The 19,688-nt window shown below is 43.8% G+C and overlaps 1 protein-coding gene across 5 annotated transcripts in view; it reads right to left on the reverse strand.

Moving 5' to 3' along the window:
- Positions 1 to 19,688, reverse strand: part of RAMP1 (receptor activity modifying protein 1) — a 111,223-nt gene that overhangs the window by 23,852 nt on the left and 67,683 nt on the right. For all 5 annotated transcript variants that reach the window (XM_063429979.1, XM_063429982.1, XM_063429980.1 and 2 more), the window contains one exon: positions 13,426 to 13,564. In XM_063429979.1, coding sequence (XP_063286049.1) covers positions 13,426 to 13,564 — 139 coding nt within the window. The remainder of the gene's footprint in view (positions 1 to 13,425; positions 13,565 to 19,688) is intronic.

Consider the following 19,688-nt stretch of genomic DNA (forward strand, 5'->3'; position numbering starts at 1 on the left):
CATATAATTGTTGGTTAGCACTTACGGCCAAATTGGTTGTTTTATACAAACTTTAAAGGCTGTTAGTTGGAGGTAAGAAAAAAAAAATTGGCCTGGTTCATCATATATTTATTTGAGTTGAGGGAAAGGAAATACTGGCAACTTAAAGGGACACTATAGACATCCAGACCACTTCAGCTTAATGAAGTGATCTAGGTGCAGTGTTCCAGGTCCCTTAACCCTGCAATGGTAATTAGTGTGGTTTTTATTAAACTGCAATAATTACCTGCTGGGGTTAACTCCACCTCTAGTGGCGGTCTACCAGACAGCTACTAGAGGGACTTCAAAAAAGTGACTACGGGGTGTTTTAATAATCCTTTAGCTGCCGGAGGGGGCGCGAGGGAGAAGGGGAACAGAGGGCTCTATAGTGTTAGGGATACAGATTATTCCTAACACTATAAAATCACTTTGAAAAAACTTTACATGCTAAAGTTTTACATTTGTATATGTATTTTATTTTAAAATGTATTTCAAAATGCTCTTTGAATATGTGCCTTTTTGTCTTGCAAGACTCAACCAGCCAGAGTTATGCAATATCGATGTGCGCTTTTAGCTGATCAGCTGAGAGATCCTGTCGTAGAAAACTGTTCTCTAGGCTGCTACAATTAATTAAATTATGTTGAGTGTTCAATTAAAAATATGATTAATATTTTATTATGTTAAATAATCAGCACCTTCAATGTGGGCGACGTTCTTTCTGTGCTCATAGATTCTGGTGTTAAAGCATCCTCCACTTGGCAAGTAAGTAGGCAAAGGATTAGGCTCATTATCACATTGCCGATTTAGACTGAAGCTCCTATCTATCTCAGCCTGACATATCTCTATTATTTTTCTGAAAGTAAATTTCACAGTTCAGCTCACAACAAAGAGCATAATTAACCTGGTGAGATATTGTAATCTGGCATGCCACAGCCCACAGGTTTATTGAACAGGAGAGGTTGTTGACAATACCTTCCAGATTTTTCTTCTTTTTTAGATAAGTGCAGTCACTTTTGTAATTATGTTGATTTTGTCAATTCCTATTAAATATTTGACTACTGAAATTTTAGAATGTTGCATACATGGGGCTGGATTATATTACCAGTGGCAGGTTTATGTCTCTTGATGCTATCCAGGCAATTTCATTGTCTCAAGTCCGTTTCAAAGGATTCTACACCAAATGGTGTTAACATTTCTTTTTTTTTTATTCTTTATTTATTTTTAAGTCAAGACACCATAACAGAAAATCAAAAATACAACAATTGTATGCAACATATCAAGAATACATCAACAATAGTATAAAGTAGATAAATATGTAGTCCTATAATGGACCCTTTATGAGCATGTTCAGCAGGATATTGTGGATTTTCACTGAAGGTACAGTCATCGATGGTGACTCACCCATTTTTTTTAATAATTACAGTAAAACAACGAAACAAGGAAATGAAGTAAAGTACAACCGACCAAATCAAACATTTTTCAATACAACATGCCTAAATCGGCCGACCAATGCTATGCGCTGGCTATATTGTAGTAGTGAGGCATTGCAATCTAAACTCCACTACCACCGAAATGGCATTGACATTCTGCTATTGCCAAGTCAGTTCACAACCCATATGTCATTACAGTATGGATGAGGTTCTAGCAAATAGGATGATCGACATTAAGAGGTCAGTCAAAGTGGGGAAGAACAGAGAAATATCCAAGAAAAAAAGTAAAGAAAGAAGTAGAGGAATAAGAGTCTTGAGATAGATATAAGGAATAAAAGGAAGAAGGAAATTATTAGGAAGAGGATAGGGGGAGGGGATCACGGGAGGAGGGGGGGAGTGGGTCACGGAATGAAATCCTAAATTGGTAATTGCTAGTCCAGGCGTTTTGGTTGCCATGTAGCAGCATATTTTTAAATAATTTACCTATTAGGTCGATTATACCCCGAGGTCTCCCCTTGGGGTCCTCAAAGACATACTAAGTTGAGCTGGGCAATTTCATTGATATCCTTAGGTTAAGAAAGTACTAGGGGGATATGGGGGAATGAGCCCATCCCACCTATCTTTAATCACCCACTCTGCTGTCTAACCATGGGCTCCAAACTTTTTCAAATTTCTTTATGGTACCCCTGACCTGTGCTGTTAATTTATCCATGAGAAATGTATTTTGAATTTTTAGTATCACTATATTAAGCTGGGGGTCTCACTTTGTAGCCATACCTGAGCTAAGGCCCTCCGTGCTGCCAAATTTATTTTGTGTATCAGAGCCTGCTCCACTCTAGGACAGTTATCCAATGATCTGGCCAGAAGGAACACCCAGGGATCTGGCTTAACCTCTCTATTTAAGACTTCCCGCAGCAGGTCCATGACCTGTTTCCAGTACTGTTGCGCTTTCGTACACTCCCACCACATGTGTATATAGGTTCCCTTCTGTCCGCATCCCCTCCAGCAAACATCCGTGGAAATTTTGTTCATCCTACAGAGTTTTACCGGGGTAGCATACCACCTGAACATAGTCTTATAAGCCTGTTCCTGCATGGAGACACATATAGAGGATGTCACAGCAGCCTCCCAGATCTCCTGCCATTCAATACCCTCCAGCTCCTCATTTAGATCCGCCTCCCATTGGGCTGTGTACGTGAGCTGCCCCATTCTAACATGTGCGTGCTTAAGTGTGCGTACATAATGGTGATAAGGCCCCTCGGGATTTGTTATTTAATGCATATCTTTTCGAAAAATGTAAGTGGGGTTAGCGCAATCTTTTTAATCGCAGGGTTTTGGGCATAGTTCCGAATTTGGAGGTATCGGAAAAAGTCTGAGTTTGGTAAAGGGGCCCTGGCGCTTAACTCCACGATTGATATAAATGAGTCGCCCTCAAATAGATGGCATAGCCGCTGAACTCCCGTGTGTTCTATGCCCCTAATATTCCTTGGTTCCATCCCTGGGGGGAATGCCGTGTTCCTTAAGTTCCTGGAGCTTTATTGCCTTTTAATAGTGATATGGCGGCATCTATCTCTTCAGCTGAAATCGGCGCTCCTAGAGCTTCTATTTCCTCACCCAGCAATGTAGGAAGGGACAGAAGGGACAGAAACGAGCGAGTTTTATTCGCGTCGCTTAGTTGGTCGTTTGCGGCGCCACCGGAGTGATTGTAAAGTTTGGAGTAGTAATCCGTGAATACCTGAGCTATATCCGTGGGGTCTGTATAGAACTTACCCGAAGCATCCTTTATTCTCGTGACATGTATGTTTCCTTGTCTGGGGCGGAGGGATCTAGCTAGGAGCGTATCCATTTTGTTTGATTTTTCGTAGTACGTCCTCTTGGACCACACTATTGACCTAGCCATCTTGTCTAAGAGTGTTTCACGTACCGACGCCCGCATGGACTTTATTTCTGCCAATGTGCTGGGTGATGCGTTGGATTTGTGTTTTTCTTCCGCTTTCCTCAGGGCTTCCAGGAGAGATGACAGTAGCTGTGCTTTACGTCTCTTTTAAGGGTAGCTTTGCGAATGAGTACCCCCTGAATAACCACCTTGTGGGCTGCCCAGACCATAGCAGGCCGGAGACCGAGCTCTGCATTCCTAACAAAATACTCAGCCAACTCTCCCCGAGTGGTCTCGACCACTGCTGGATCCCGAAGTAAGGAAGTGTTCAGTTTCAAAGACCACGGGGATGCCGTGCATAAGTTATCCAAAGTCAAGGTGACCTCTGCGTGGTCAGACCACGTGATAGAACCAACCGTTGAGTTCATCACTTTGGGTACAGTATGCAGGTTCACCAAGAACAAGTCGATCCTTGAATAGGTGTCGTGGGGTGCAGAGTGAAACGTGTAATCGCGGTCGTCTGGATGATGTGCTCTCCAGATGTTCACTAGGCCTGTACTCCGTATAAACTCGCGTAGCAATTTATCTTGACCTCCCTTCCTATGTGATCGCGGGAGTCCGCCGCTTGGGCCCCTGTCTACAGCTTGACACGGTGTGGCGTTGAGGTCTCCTCCCACGATCACCATGTTGTTCCAAAAATCAGCAGACGGATCGTTCGGTGCATATATGTTAAGAATGTGTACTGAATGTGAATATAGACCCCCGGGGTCCACTTTCACCGCTCCTACCCTGATCGGGCACCTGTGGTGGATAAGCACAGCTACCCCATTCCTTTTGTTTAAGGCCCTAGATTCATGGACGGTCCTGTAAATATGGTCTTTCAGAGCAAATTTTGCGGACGCCAGTATATGTGTCTGCTGCAACAAGGCTATATCCGGGTCTAAACGCTTAAGTTCCCTGAACATGAGGCAACGTTTAGTTGGAGTGTTAAGACCCTTCAGTGAAGTCACTTTCAGGGGCATGATGTCTCAAATAAGACATAGCATATCGCACTTACCATTCTATCAGTGAGCTGGAGTATAAGTCCCTGTCGCCATGTGGCTAATTTCAACCCTGCTCCTTCCCGAGGGGAATTGTGTGGTGGAAGGGTTAAGAATGGGGTAGGGTGAGAAAAAAGTAGAGGAGAGACGAGAGAAAACCTAACAATATAAAAATTTTTGCCTGGTCTTACCTGTAGCCAGGCTTATAAGGAGTGTATGTTCCTGCCACCTCATGACCCCAGAGAGGCCCCAGAGAGGTCAGAACATAGACCAACTAAGAAACGCACCACTAGGGTGCCAACTTAAACTCAGTTTGAGACACAGTGTACATTGAAATCTAGTAAACCGCTTCAGTGCGCAAGGGGGGGGGGGCATCGTGCAACTCCCGCAAATACCCTCTTCCCTCCGTGTGAATGCCCCGCCCCCCACGAAGACACTTGTATCCATCCCCCTACGCCCCACTAGCCAGGAGCAGAGTGTCCAAGCAGGAGGAGCGCAATAACTGCCCAACGAGGGCCGTGTGAAGACCCCATACCCTCCAACCCCCGGCTCGGTCTAAACCTCTCGAAGACCAATGAGTGTCGACCAGGTGTAAACGACCATGCTTTATAAAGCCCACAGCATCCAGCCCCAGGAGCCGCCCCCCCTCTACCCTGCGTGCCCCGCAGCGACAATCATCATACAGAACCCATCCCTTGTATGGGACCCAGGGTCCCCAAGGATCCTCGATGGGCATGTCTCGCCTGCAGCCCACATACTTATCTCGCCCCGTGGGCATGTCTCGCCTGCAGCCCCTCTATATAGGCACCCCGTCGGGGTTCAGCAATGGGGTGCCTATATGGAGGGGATGCAGGTGAGGGATGCATATTATATCATATAATCCTTCCAGCAATCTAGGTGCATTATGAGTCTACCACCGCCCGGCATGACCCAAAAAACCCAACAGTAAACATAAGCATTAGTCGTTTTGGCCCTAAACAGCCATGGTCCAATGTGTCCGATGATAGAATCTACTGGGGAGACCCGTCGGCACCCAGCCCCCAATGGGACTGCCGCTCCCCATCCCCAGAGAGCATACAGAAAAAATGGGGTATGCAAAACTATCTAAAACAATAAATGTAGAGAAATATGAGGATGAAAAAACCCTAACACGCCCTAAACACAGGATGTTCCCACCCGCGAGCCGGTCTTATGAACGGGGCTCCCCGGCAAGGGACCCCGAGGATCGTGGTCGGAACGATAAGAAAAAGATCAGGGACTCCTGGGACGGAGACCAAGGGCCCAGACCTGCCCACCCAACAAACAAAGGCCCACCCGGAGAAACTCACCGCCCGGGGCCGCCGACATCCAGCCCACATCATCAGCCTCTAAGCCGACTGCTTCACTCGCCTGCAGTAAACTAGTCACGGGGAGAGAACCCAAGACCACCATAGACGTTTGCACCACCAGTCCCTCTGGAATCTGGATCTCGAGGTAAAGGCCACTGGATCGCCATCATAATGCAAGATCTTGGTGCGTCCACCTTTAAAAGCCATCAGTCGAAAGGGGTGACCCCAAGAATATTTGATGGCATGATGCTGGAGGAGCTAGTGATGGGGCGCCACTCCCGTTGCCTCTGTAGTGTAGTTGGGGTTAGATCTTGGAATAAGGTAAGCTCTACCCCTTTGTATCTGTTCGGGCGATTCCTACCATGCTTTATTAAGGCCTCCTTTGTCAAGTAAGACAAAAATTTGATGATCACGTCCTGTGGCTGCTTATCATCCGCCCGCCTGGCCCGGAGCGCCCGATGGGCCCACTCGATATGCCACAGATGATCCGGTACGTCTGGGAGAAGCGGCTTAAAGATGCTCAAAACAACATCGGCGAGAGGACCTTCTCCTTCCTGCTGCGGCAGCCCACGTAAGCGGATATTGTTCCGCCGTGATCTATTCCTCAGATCTTCTATTGCAGATTCGGCTGTGTGAAGTCTGAACGTCAGGAGATTAATCTGTGCAGCAGCTTCATTGTGGGCCACAACCGTGGACTCCTCCCGCTGCTCCAGCACCGCCATCCTCACGCCCAAGGCATGCATCTCAGCCTTGACCTCCTCCGTGTTCCTGATCATCTTACCTGTGGCCAGGTAAGTGCGGACTTCAGCCAATTTGGCCAGGATTTGGCCGGTGTCGGTCTCGGAGGCACCAGCAGAAATACTGCTCCCCGGGCTTGCTGGCGAGCGTGGAGTCCCAGGGCCATCCCGTCCACCATCCTGTGCGTTCTGCCGCATGGCACGAGTGGCTGCAAACATCTCCGTCACTGTTGTGCCCTGCTCCGATGGTTTTTTTGCCTGTTTTTTCGGGGCTCTCTTATCCATCGCGGTTCCCCAGCATATATAGACAGTTTTAAGTTTGTGTCTTAGTGTTTGTTAGCCGTTGGCACTGTGGTCCCGGCGGAGCTCTATCCGGACACGTCCAGTTCGCTCAGCCGCTGACCATGCCCCCCCCATGGTGTTAATATTTCTGTACGGCAGTGCGACTTTTGTGTTATTTATGTAAATTGGCCTCATATTCCCATTTGTATGAGTGGTGTTCTGTCATAATTTCCGATGCATATACCTGAGTGAGATCTCATATATTTAAATATATCAGGTGTTTTATTGATCTATGGAATAACATATATGAGCTGCCCAATTTAATTTGACATTTTGTAATATTAGGATACATGTGCTTTGTATAGAGGGATGACACTGTTTATTTTCTTGGATGTGTAATAATAATGTGATACTTTATTTCTTTAGGGTATGTGAAATGTTTACATAGAATGAGCACTCATTTAATACTATTCTCTCAATGCTGGGATGGCATGTTCAGTACTAATTCCAGGCAAACTTATAGCAAGGCTTCCTGTGTGTAGGCAAATCTTTTATCTTGTTTTCTTTAATAATACCCTACCTGATCTGTTCTCCTTTAAAGTGCATTATTCCAAGTGCATGTTAATTGACTGTGTCAACCCCCAGTGAGACATAGAAGGATTGGAGTGACAAATCTAATTACAATATGTAATTATGGAACCAGCTTTCACAAAGTGCGTATTTTTTATTTCCCTTTCCATCTCCTCTTCCCAATATCTAGCTATAACCCAAATGCCTTTCATATCTCTCTGACAGTGATTTGTCTGTGTTCCCCCACAATGCCTCACTCTACCTCCTCACATTGTCTACCTCAACCATTGACATCCTCACCCATTGTTACTCTTTAATACCGACAATCTCCATCTCCTTCATTTTCTCATTTCGTATCTCAATTGACTGATTGCTCTTAGCTAACTCCACAGGCTTGTGTTTTCATAGTATATCTCCTCTTCTACCCCACGTTGTCTCATTCCATCCACCCAAACAGAGTTATTCCAATTTCTTTTATTTTAAAATGTGCAACTAAGTAATTTCTTGAATCCCATTTTGTGAATTATCTCCAGAGTCTCTTCCGCTGTGGGATTCTACTGATCTGCTGCTCTTTTTTTTTGGAAACCATCCAATCATAAAGTAATTAATGGCATTATTTTCAACATTCCAACAGATTCTCTCTTCATCGATCATTAAAAAAAAAAAAAGTGACCCTCTATACTCACAAGAATCACTATCCGACTGTCCATCACTCTGCCCCCTTTACTCACATGATACAACTTGCTGTAATTCTTACCTCCTAAATACTACCTGTAGAGAACAGAGAATCAAAGCATTCACTTTTGTTGTCAACTTCTTTGTCTCATCTCTTCTCCTGTCATCTCCCTTAATTTATTTAGTGTGTATAATTTCTCTTGCAAGCAATTGCTTGATGGAAACAGATGGTCAAAGTCCTTGATAATTTTGAAGGACTGTGCTTGTCTAATTGGTTGTACTAACCCCCCCCAAAAAATTCAGTAACAAGCTGGCAACTGGCCCTTTAAACAGTGCAGGGTTATCCATCCTGAAGAAAGAATTACTCAATTTCAAGAGTTTTCCCAGCACGTCCGGTGAAAAATTTAGTTTTACAATTACATCATCTTATTGGCTGTTGATGAGCACAGGCTCCAAATGTTCGTCTTTGGAAACCATTGATATTTTAATTAGATCTATAATTAGACAAATAATTACATTGTTGTAAAATGTGGAATATTTCCTGTGTGCTGTTTACTCATACTTGACATTTTTAAACCTCTTGACATTCTTAACCCCTCTCCATTTATTTTTTTCTACTCTTATACAAACTTATTTGTAAAACAGACAGTAACAAGGTCAACTTGAACACTAGTATATTTACAGATGTTTTATTTGCTTATACACTTCTTTTTACTAGATAATCAGGACACGTTTTCATAGTCATTTTCCAAGTGATCGTACAATAGTTGGTTGAAACAAGCATGTAATCCAACTAAACAAGTTTAGCTTACATGAACAAGAAGTAGTAAGGTGCAGAAAGGTGCTTTGACAACAATGTTAAAAAAATCTAGACCAAAAAACAGTATGCAAAACTTGGTCTAGTAGATTTATTTTTCAAAACTAGTATTTTTGCATATATTTTGCTACTTGACTGTCAATAAACGCTCATAGTTAACTCCTTCACATCAGCACTCATGTTTACACAATTGCCAGAGTGTGCATTGAAACCAAAATTTAATAATTGCAAATAAAATTTTTTTATTGCAAACACTTTTTTTGTGTGCAAATTATGCCTTTGCAATATCCAGACATTCATAGCACAGTGACACAAGCAGCCACACTGTGAACGTCAAACAGCTGAACACAAAGTGACTGACTAACCTACTGTGTTTAGCTCTCTGTGTTCTGCCAGCAGCTCCTGCATTCGAAGGGGATGGAAAGCAGAGGGGGAGGATCAGCAGTCTGACATCTGTTTAAAGGACCACTCTAGGCACCCAGACCACTTCAGCTTAATGAAGTGGTCTGGGTGCCAGGTCCTTTTAGGGTTAACCCATTTTTTCATAAACATAGCAGTTTCAGAGAAACTGCTATGTTTGTGAATGGGTTAAGCCTTCCCCTATTTCCTCTAGTGGCTGTCTCACTGACAGCTGCTAGAGGCGCTTGCGTGATTCTCACTGTGAAAATCACAGTGAGAGCACGCAAGCGTCCATAGGAAAGCATTATGAATGCTTTCCTATGTGACCGGCTGAATGCGCGCGCAGCTCTTGCCGCGCGTGCGCATTCAGCCGACGGGGAGGAGAAGAGGAGGATCGGAGGAGGAGAGCTCTCCGCCCACCGCTGGAAAAAGGTAAGTTTTAACCCCTTACCCCTTTCCAGAGCCCGGCGGGAGTGGGTCCCTGAGGGTGGGGGCACCCTCAGGGCACTCTAGTGCCAGGAAAACGAGTATGTTTTCCTGGCACTAGAGTGGTCCTTTAAGTGTGACCTATCCTTATGGGTGGGGAAAGTGGCCAGCAGCTCATTTCCTTCATGTTCACTTCACACAGTAGTGTGGGGGTGTGACATCACATCCTCTGCGCTCTGTGTGACTCAAGCAGGGGAGCAGCTGCTGGCAGAGCAAGCGGGAGAGTCACCTTCCCTCACACAGAGCAAAAGGAGGGTGGCTAAATGGGAGGGCTGAAGGGAGAGATGTGCCAGCCGCCCAGCCACCTCATGATGAAGTCTTTAACAAGTGTGTCTGTGTGAATGCATGTATGTTAGTTTCAGCGTATGTGTCAGTCAGTGTATTTTGGTATCTGTAAGTGTGTATATTTGTCTCTGACATTGTCTATCGTTGTGTATCCGAGAACGTGTGTTACTGAATCTCCATGCGTGTTTGTCTTTCTGGCAGTTGTATCTCTGAGTGTGTCTGAAATATCTGTATATTTATATAAATGTGTGTGTATTATTAGTTTGTATCCAAAAGGGCAACATGGCTGCAATAAGGGTGATATGTTATGGGCAACATCCTGGCAAAAAGACAACATATATAGTAATTATACAATATACATATATATATATATTTCCAAGCACTACCAAGCCTCAATAGCAAACCAGTAACCAACCTCATGCTGATGATTTGCATTAAAAATGAAACAGCTGGGGGCGGGGCCTAACTGCCGAGCTGGACGGTCGCACAGAAGTTCAGCTCCTGCTAAGCATCCACAATTAAGCATCTAAAATATGGTAAACGACATAAATACAAACCGACAGGACGGGTATTCAATGCCACGGAGACACCGGAACCAGGGAGAGGCTGGCTCATGGAGCTACAGTCCCCAGGAGGTGAGGCCCTCGACGACCAAGTGGAGGCCTAAGCCGGCGGTGAGAGGGGCGGACGGCCGCTGCCCCTCTATCCTGCCTAATGGTGCCGAACCGGAGGCTGAGACCTGGGTGGACCCGGCGCTGTCCCCCCCCCCCCATGGACCGGCGGTGGTGATCCCAGTCCTCACCCAGAGGCTATGCACCCAGGGCCCAAAGACACGGCCATCCCGCTTGAGGGCCTGAATATGTCACCCAAGATGGCGGATGCCATGTGCGCCGAGATCGGCAGAGGGGACTGCTCCATCACGGAGAAAGGAGCGACCAACAAGGCCTCCAGAAATGAGCCCAGGGAGCCCACCATACCAAGCACCGCAGCCCCACAAGCAATTGTTCACCCGCCCACTCCACGGGCCATGTCACGGGCAAGCAGCGGCGGAGGCCTAGCCAGACTCATAATGGCTGCTGCACTGGCTCACATCGCACACTGTCCACCCCTGCCAGCGACTGCCATCCCCGCAACAGAACAAGGTACTCCCACAGCAGGGCTGACCGCATACCCACCCTACACACATCATGTAGCACAGCGGCCCAGAAGAAGATCCCGCAGGGCCCCCCAGCACACAGACATCTTAAACAGCCTCCAAACATCCTCCCTAACAGACACTCACCTCCGGATGTCCAGAGGAGGCACTCTAGGCTGGTTGGGGAGACAGCCCCCGGGACACCTACAAGGAACACAGAGACACCCCCGGAGCGGCATTGCCTGAATCCCTACGGACACTCGTACCCGGTCACACCGACACGGCAGATCGGGCATCGGTTAAGCACAAGCACAAGCCCACGACCACTAACAAGGACGAAGGCCCCTGGAGCATAAACCAACTCAAGAACTCTAGATCAGCCAGGGTGATGTAATACTCATAGAATACCATTTATTACCAGCGTGTTCATATCTTGATCTTTTCAGTATAATATATTGTTTAACATATATATGCTTCCAATCACCTAGCTCACTCAACTTATAGGCATGCCTCCAATCACCTAGCTCACGCATGTACTCAGATAGACATGTCATCTTACATAGGATAAATGTTGATCATTATACAGCAGAGAATGGTTAGACTAGCATGTAGTGTCTATAACTATGACCCAAGATGAATATAGCCTGTGAACCCTCAGATGTACCTAATCCATTGCTCAGTATGTGTCTAAACTCTTAGACCACAGCATGCAATAATCTGAACACATACACTAGCAACTAGTATTACTACTCTTATTTTCTCTTATAAAAAATGTGCTGTTCCTTCTTGCCATGACATTGTTTGCCATTGAATGCCTGTGCTCGCTGTTGTGGCGCTACAGGTCTTTATGTTATGTAATATTAAGCACACGAAAAATAAAGAATTAAAAAAAAAACAATGAAACAGCTGTCCATGAGTGGTTCACTGGCTTTGCATTTTTTTCCAAAGTTGTGTTTCAAAGCTGCTGTATACAGCAAACACAGACTCAAAGGAATCCATGTTTAAAATGGAATGAGGCAAAAATGTGATTCTTTGTTAAACAAATTTGCATATGACCACCCAGAATCCTTTGCGATAGTAACATCACTGCAAATGTGTGATTTCTGTTGGAAAAGCAAGTCTTACGGCTTGACTGGTGTGCAGATTTTTGTTTAACATTGCATTAACTACACACATGTGTTTTATATATATATATTTCCAACACTATTTTACTATCAGCAACTTCATTATTTGGTAAATAAAAGGTTTTTCTGTCCAACCAAAATGTTTAGTTTTTATTTCTTTCACATAATGTGCTATTTTTCCATAGTGAAACGAAAAATACATTTAAACAGCTTTCCAGGACACCCAGATGACTCCAATAACAACAACAAACCGATTGATAGTGAAGGGATTAACCGTGAATGGGGTTAGGCCTATTTTCATCAATAATGGTCTAATACTAAAATACTTTTGCAAAAGGCCGTTCTACAAATGACCTATCGATGCACGTTTGCTTAGTATTGCTGATGCATCTGAAGTCCCATTAAAAATGCAGATTTTCAGGCTACCTCACATGGTAACAGGGGATTAGTCAATATACAGATTCTATCTATTTTTATGCTAATGAAGAAGTCACTTGTGTTTAGGTATACCACTCCTGACATAGATATAAGACAGACTTGTGCAACATGCGCACGTTTCAGTTCAGGCTTTAAAGGAACAATCTAATGTTAAAAATACAAACCTGTTTTTCTACCGTATTTAAATTTATAGGCCCCCCTCCCACCCCTGAAAAGTCAAATTAAGTATTTTTACTTGCCTTTAGTTAATCACCTCGATAGTGTCAGTGCAGCCAACGCTCCTCCCAGGCTGAGATCATCTCTGACAATGATCTAGGCCAATCCAATTTCTCTCTCTAAGAAAGGATAGGAGGGCTACTGCGCATACGTAGGGCGCCAATTGGCATCTCCACATTGAGATGCATTGACTCAATACATCTTTATCAACAGCGTTTGGCCTCTTCATGAAATGTAAAATGATGATAAATATGTTTCATTCTTCTATTAATAGCTCTCCTACATCCTAAGTTGAACACCCTTGCATCAGTCAATAATGGGCAAAAATGTGCTGCTCAAGCTACTTATGTGCTGGCACCATGTATCAACTTATGAACTAATGCTATCAAGTAGTAATACTCTAAGAACAACTTCACCCCAGTGCCAGACAAGGTTGATCAACTTGTAACACTGAGATGACAAACGATTACACAAACTCTGTCTCTGTATTGTCTCAGAGCAAAGTTTCAGTCCCAATTAGGTTCTTGTCGTCATTATACTATGTACAATGTAACACCACTTTTACTTACCCAGCTGTGTCTCCCCAGTCACACCACAAACTTTTACCCAGCACCTCCATTTCTAACTCGAAGTGCTGTAAACAGAACTCGTTCATAACACTCGTGTAAATAGCTTCATCGCAGCCTGCAACAGACATCAATGGAGGGGCTGAAAGAGAAAACAAGATGGAATTTAGCAACCTTGCTGGGGAAAAAAATATAGAGGAAAAACTACTAATAATACGTAAAACTTGACTTTCAAGATTTATTTTTAAAACTCTAGCATTTTCTATACAGTTTGCTACTTAAAAGAGAAAGACAAGAAGGAGTTATACTCAGTCAATTACTAATAATCAGAGCATTCTATTAATACAACTGTTGTAGTACTGTTAATAACATACTGTGTGTATATACTTACATGTATATATGTGCGTGTATTATTTATATGTCAGATCTGTCATTTGTCGACTCATGCAAATGACTTTACCAAGCTTCAAAGTGCATACATAGTGACAGATGATGACAAGGTAGATGCTGCAATTTGTGTTGAAGAAAATATTGGTACAAGGTTTTGACTCATCTGTCTGAATATGGATGTGTTTACAGCTGTCACTTACAATGAAATAGTATGAATTGGGTCACTGCACACCAATGTCTTGCAGAGTTATATGCAATAACCCGGTGATTGTAACTTACATCACATGTCCATCATTCAAGCTGCATGATAGCATGAATCAAGCAGCATGATAGCGAGATAGTTAATTTGAATTGCAAAAAATATTGATACATTTCTATTGATCTGCCTATATAATGATGCTTATTATTGTTCAATTAAACAAAATCAGCAGTGTCATGTGTAATACCATACAATGTCATTATCACGTACCCAGCTCATTATGTGTGGAACCGTTTTTTGTTTTTTTTTTATAAGAGGCAAACGTTTATTAAATACTTAATCACAAGAGACAGTTGTTTGCATTCAACAAGTTAAAATATAACAACACTTTTCAACTTACTTTGTAGTCCCCTAGAAAGATTACATTATTAAAAATGGCACAAAACCAATATTTTTTTTTCCTGTAATGATAAGTGTGTGCCATTTTTTGATCTTTTGATCTCTGTCATAACTCAAGCTGACACAAAGTGTAGGTTGAGATCTAAATAGCGAAATAGGGGCTAAATGGGACACACCTAGTATACCCCTTATGATCTCACCCCACTCTATTCTTCTAGTTAAATGCATAGTGGCATGGGGTAACAATATAATTGTAGGGCTAGATGATAATAATGGTAACAATTAGTGGCATCTTTTGACTTTGAGTTTTGCCTGAGGCCTCACAAACATGAGGCCCGCACTAACACCCATAGTGGAAAAAATGGGGGTTGCATTGTGTGTGTATAAGGCTTGCAGTACTGTTCAGAGGATTGCATCGTTGCGGGTCACTGTGCCGCTGCATTGTGAGCTCTCTGATTGTAGTTATGGCATAATTTGCAAACTAAATTAATTTGCAATAAACAAATGTAATTGGCAATTAAACCAATTTATACACAAGTATCTGGTGTTGTTGCGTAGCCTTGCAGTTAGGTATACATATACAAGTCCTTACGTGAATGTATTTGGGGAAAAAATATTTTGGTTTGGGTTGAGTGGGACAGGAGTAAGGATGGAAGTTACATGATTTGGAGTGAGTATGAAAGGATTGAGTGGGGATTGAAAGGGTGAGGGGGTGTAAGTGTGACAGGATTAGAGGTGAAAGTGACATGGTTACAGAGGTTAATGTAACAGGGTGAGTGTGGCAGGGTTTGGAGTAAGTGCAAAAGGGTTGGGGATGAGTGTGGCATGGAAGAGGGAGTGTGACAGGGTGAGGGGAGGTAAGTGTGATAAGATTAGGGGGGTTAATGTGACAGGGTGAGTTTGGTATTATTAGGGGGGACAAGTGTCACAGGGTTGGGATGGCATAGTTGGAGGAGGGGGTGTGACTGGATTAAGGGGTTTAATGCGACAGCATGAGTGTGGCAGAACAAGGGGGTGAGTGTGACAAGATCAGAATAATGTTATAGGGTTACGATGGCATGGTTGGTGCGATAAAGTTGGAGGGGGTGAGTGTGACAGGGTGAGTGTGGCATGGTTGGGAAGAGGAGTGTGACAGGATTTGTGGCGTAAATGTGATAGCATGACTGTGGCAAGGTGAAGGGGGTACGTTTGACAGAGTGATGGAGGATGAGTGTGACAGTACAAGAGAAGGTGAGTGTGAAAGGATTAGGAGGGGTCAATGTGAGTAAATGTGTGTGGAGGTATCAGCTTGTGGAGATAATGTGTTTCAGTGACCAGCCTCACAGATTAATTAAGAAGTCACCAATAGAGGGGAAAAATGAGAAGCAGTAAAAAAAAAAAAAATCTCTCTCTGACTTGATCTGTGAACAAAATGGCAGGAAATAATATCCATATTATTAAGTTTATATATATATATATATATATATATATATATATATATATATATATATATATAAAATTGATTTTCTCACCCCTCCTGGATAGTATGTTTACTCCTCATTCTCGGGTCCTCGACTAGAGGCCTGGGAGTTTGAGGGTTCTGCGCAGTATCTGTTCCTAGTACTGCACTCTTCTGGAAAGCGACCTCAGATGTCCCACCTGGAATCTGTTGAAGCCACTCCCCCAACTTGGGAGTCACAGCCCCGAGTGCACCTATCACAACTGGGACTACTACTGCCTTCACTTTCTACATCCTTCTTTCAGTCCTTGGTATTTGTCCACCTTCTCATGTTCCTTTTTCCTGATGTTATAGTCACTGGGTATTGCCACATCCACCACGACTGCAGTCTTCCATTCCTTGTCTACCACCATGATGTCTGGTTGGTTGGCCAGCACTTGCTTGTCAGTCTGGATCTTGAAGTCCCACAGGATCTAAGCCCTGTCCTTCTCAACTACCCTTTGTGGTATCTCCCATCTGGACTTAATCAGGCCCAATCCATATTCTGCGCAGATGTTTCGGTACACAATCCCAGCAACTTGGTTGTGTCTCTCCGTGTATGCTGTTCCCGCTAACATCTTGCATCCGGCTACTAGGTGCTGGACTGTCTCAGAGGCTTCTTTGCACAGTCTGCACCCTGGATCTTACCTGGTGTGGTAGACTCCAGCTTCTACTGATCTGGTGCTGAGTGCCTGCTCCTGTGCTGCAAGGATGAGTGCCTCAGTGCTGTCTTTCAGTCCTGCCTTTTCCAACTACTGGTAGGATTTTATCATGTGAGCCACATCCACTATCTGCCGGTGGTACACCCCATGGAGAAGTTTGTCTTGCCCAGGAACCTCCTCTTTTTCTGCATCCTCGATCTGTGGAAGACTCAGGCATTCCCTTAGCAGTTCATCTTCGGCCTCCCAAAGATATATATATATATATTTATTTTTTGCAGTACATGGATTGGCCCATTTGTGTGCTCTTCTGATTTGGACTACACAACCCTCCGCCCTCCCCATATGTATTGACTTAGCCAAACTGAATTTGGCACAAGTTCACTAGTTAATATTATCTTTAAACAACTGGCAGCTTATTGCATCTTTAAACACTTTCTGTAATTGTGTTTTTTTTTTCACCTTGCAGTTTTTAATTTTCAGGGATATAAGTACACGGTAACGCACTGCAACATCATACTTTGAAAATAACATTGTACACATTCAGTACAGTTAGGTGAAAAATATATAGCACAAAGGTGCAACAATGTACTTTAAACTGGAGAGTAAGGTACAATAAAACAAATGATAAAATTAAAAAGTTATAGAGAGTCTGGTGGGGAAAAGAACCAAGGGAGAGCAAAGGAAAACAAATGACACTTTCTTTATTTTAATAATTTAGGCTATGCAATGCTCTCATAGTACCCAAAGGATGTCTAACACAGAAAAAGAAAGAAAAAAAAAAAAGTACTTGGCCTGTGCAATTATTTATAAACATATTAGTTATGTTATTACTTAATAAATAGCTCACCATCCTCTAATAGCCTCTAACAATTATCTTGAATATCTAGTCCGGCAAATGTCCATTGTGCCGCGATGGCCATAGGCCGAGGTCGACAGGGGATATCAAGGGAACTCCCCTGTTGGCTAATGCAGAGCCGGCGCTATCCGAGCAACGGCCCTGCTGTGCGCCTTCATGGGCTGGTGAGGAGATTAAAGATCTCCCTCACCGGCCCTCAGGCAGTGAAAGGTGGCCGCCGGGAGACAGAAGAGGACCTGAGGAGCTCTGGCTTGCAGCTCCGCTGGGTTCCTCTCGCGAGGTCGGAGTGTTGCCGCGGTTACCATGGCAAAGTCTCCAATCTCGCGAGAGTGAACTCTAGCCCGCAGGCTAGAATTCACTCACCACTAGGACCACCGGGGAAGCAGCAAAGCACCCCCTCCAAGGCAAAAGGTAAGAAGGGAGGGGGGGGGGGTACTAAGTTTTCTAAAATTAAAATTAAAAAAATATATATTTACATTAACCTATCCCCCCCACACACAATACTTCCAAAAATATTCACACACACACACACAGCACCCTTCACATACACACACACAGCACCCCTCACAAACACACACAGCAACTCTCACAGACAGCACCCGCTCTCTCACACCAACAACTGCACCCCTCTCACACACACACACTGCACCCCTCACACACAGCCCCCACATGAAAACACAGCACCCTCACACACACAGCAACCCCCTAAAACACACACACACACACTGCAACCCACACCACCCCCACACCCCCCCGTTACACACACACACTGCATCCCACCCCACCCCACCCCACCCCAACAAACTGTACCCCTCATACACACTGCATCCCTACACACATTACATTCCAGATACACACTAGATCCCTTACACAACTCTGGATCATCTACGCACACACTAGATTCTTATATACACTCTAAATCCCCTTTTTAAATTAAAATAAAAAATATATATTTACATTAATCTATCTCCCCTACGCACACAATACCTCCAAACATATTTACACACATCACCTTCACACACAGCACCCCCACACTCAGCACTCCTCTCACACACATATACAGAAACCTTACACACAGCGCCCCCTCACACACAAACCGCACCCTCGCATACTGCACCCCTCACACACAGCACCACAAACACCACCCCTCACACACAGCACCCCTCATACACACATTACATTCCAGACACACACTAAATCCCTATATACACTCTGAATCCTCTATACACAAAACACACACTAGATCTCCTATTCACACTCTGGGTCCTTCAAACACACACTAAATCTCTTTCACACACACTACATTGCTGACAAACAAACTCTGGATCCCCTATGCACACACTAGATTCCTTGTAAAAACAAACACATACCACATTCCCTAAACACACACACTCTACAATCTCTATACACACTATGCTCCCTATACATAGAAACAAAGAATGTGACGGCAGATAAGAACCATTCGGCCCATCTAGTCTGCCCAGTTTTCTAAATACTTTCATTAGTCCCTGGCCTTATCTTATAGTTAGGATAGCCTTATGCCTACCCCACGCATGCTTAAACTCCTTTACTGTGTTAACCGCTACCACTTCAGCTGGAAGGCTATTCCATGCATCCACTACCCTCTCAGTAAAGTAATACTTCCTGATATTATTTTTAAACCTTTGTCCCTCTAATTTAAGACTATGTCCTCTTGTTGTGGTAGTTTTTCTTCTTTTAAATATAATCTCCTCCTTTACTGTGTTGATTCCCTTTATGTATTTAAATGTTTCTATCATATCCCCCCTGTCTCGTCTTTCCTCCAAGCTATACATGTTAAGATCCTTTAACCTTTCCTGGTAAGTTTTATCCTGCAATCCATGAACCAGTTTAGTAGCCCTTCTTTGAACTCTCTCTAAGGTATCAATATCTCCAGTACTGTGTACAGTACTCCAAACGAGGTCTTACCAGTGTTCTGTACAATGGCATGAGCACTTCCCTTTTTCTACTGCTAATACCTCTCCCTATACAACCAAGCATTCTGCTAGCATTTCCTGCTGCTCTGTTACATAGAAACATAGAATGTGACGGCAGATAAGAACCATTCGGCCCATCTAGTCTGCCCAGTTTTCTAAATACTTTCATTAGTCCCTGGCCTTATCTTATAGTTAGGATAGCCTTATGCCTATCCCACGCATGCTTAAACTCCTTTACTGTGTTAACCTCTACCACTTCTGATGGAAGGCTATTCCATGCATCCACTACCCTCTCAGTAAAGTAATACTTCCTGATATTATTTTTAAA

Source organism: Pelobates fuscus, chromosome 8 (assembly GCF_036172605.1).
Source record: "Pelobates fuscus isolate aPelFus1 chromosome 8, aPelFus1.pri, whole genome shotgun sequence".
Classification (NCBI taxonomy): domain Eukaryota; kingdom Metazoa; phylum Chordata; class Amphibia; order Anura; family Pelobatidae; genus Pelobates; species Pelobates fuscus.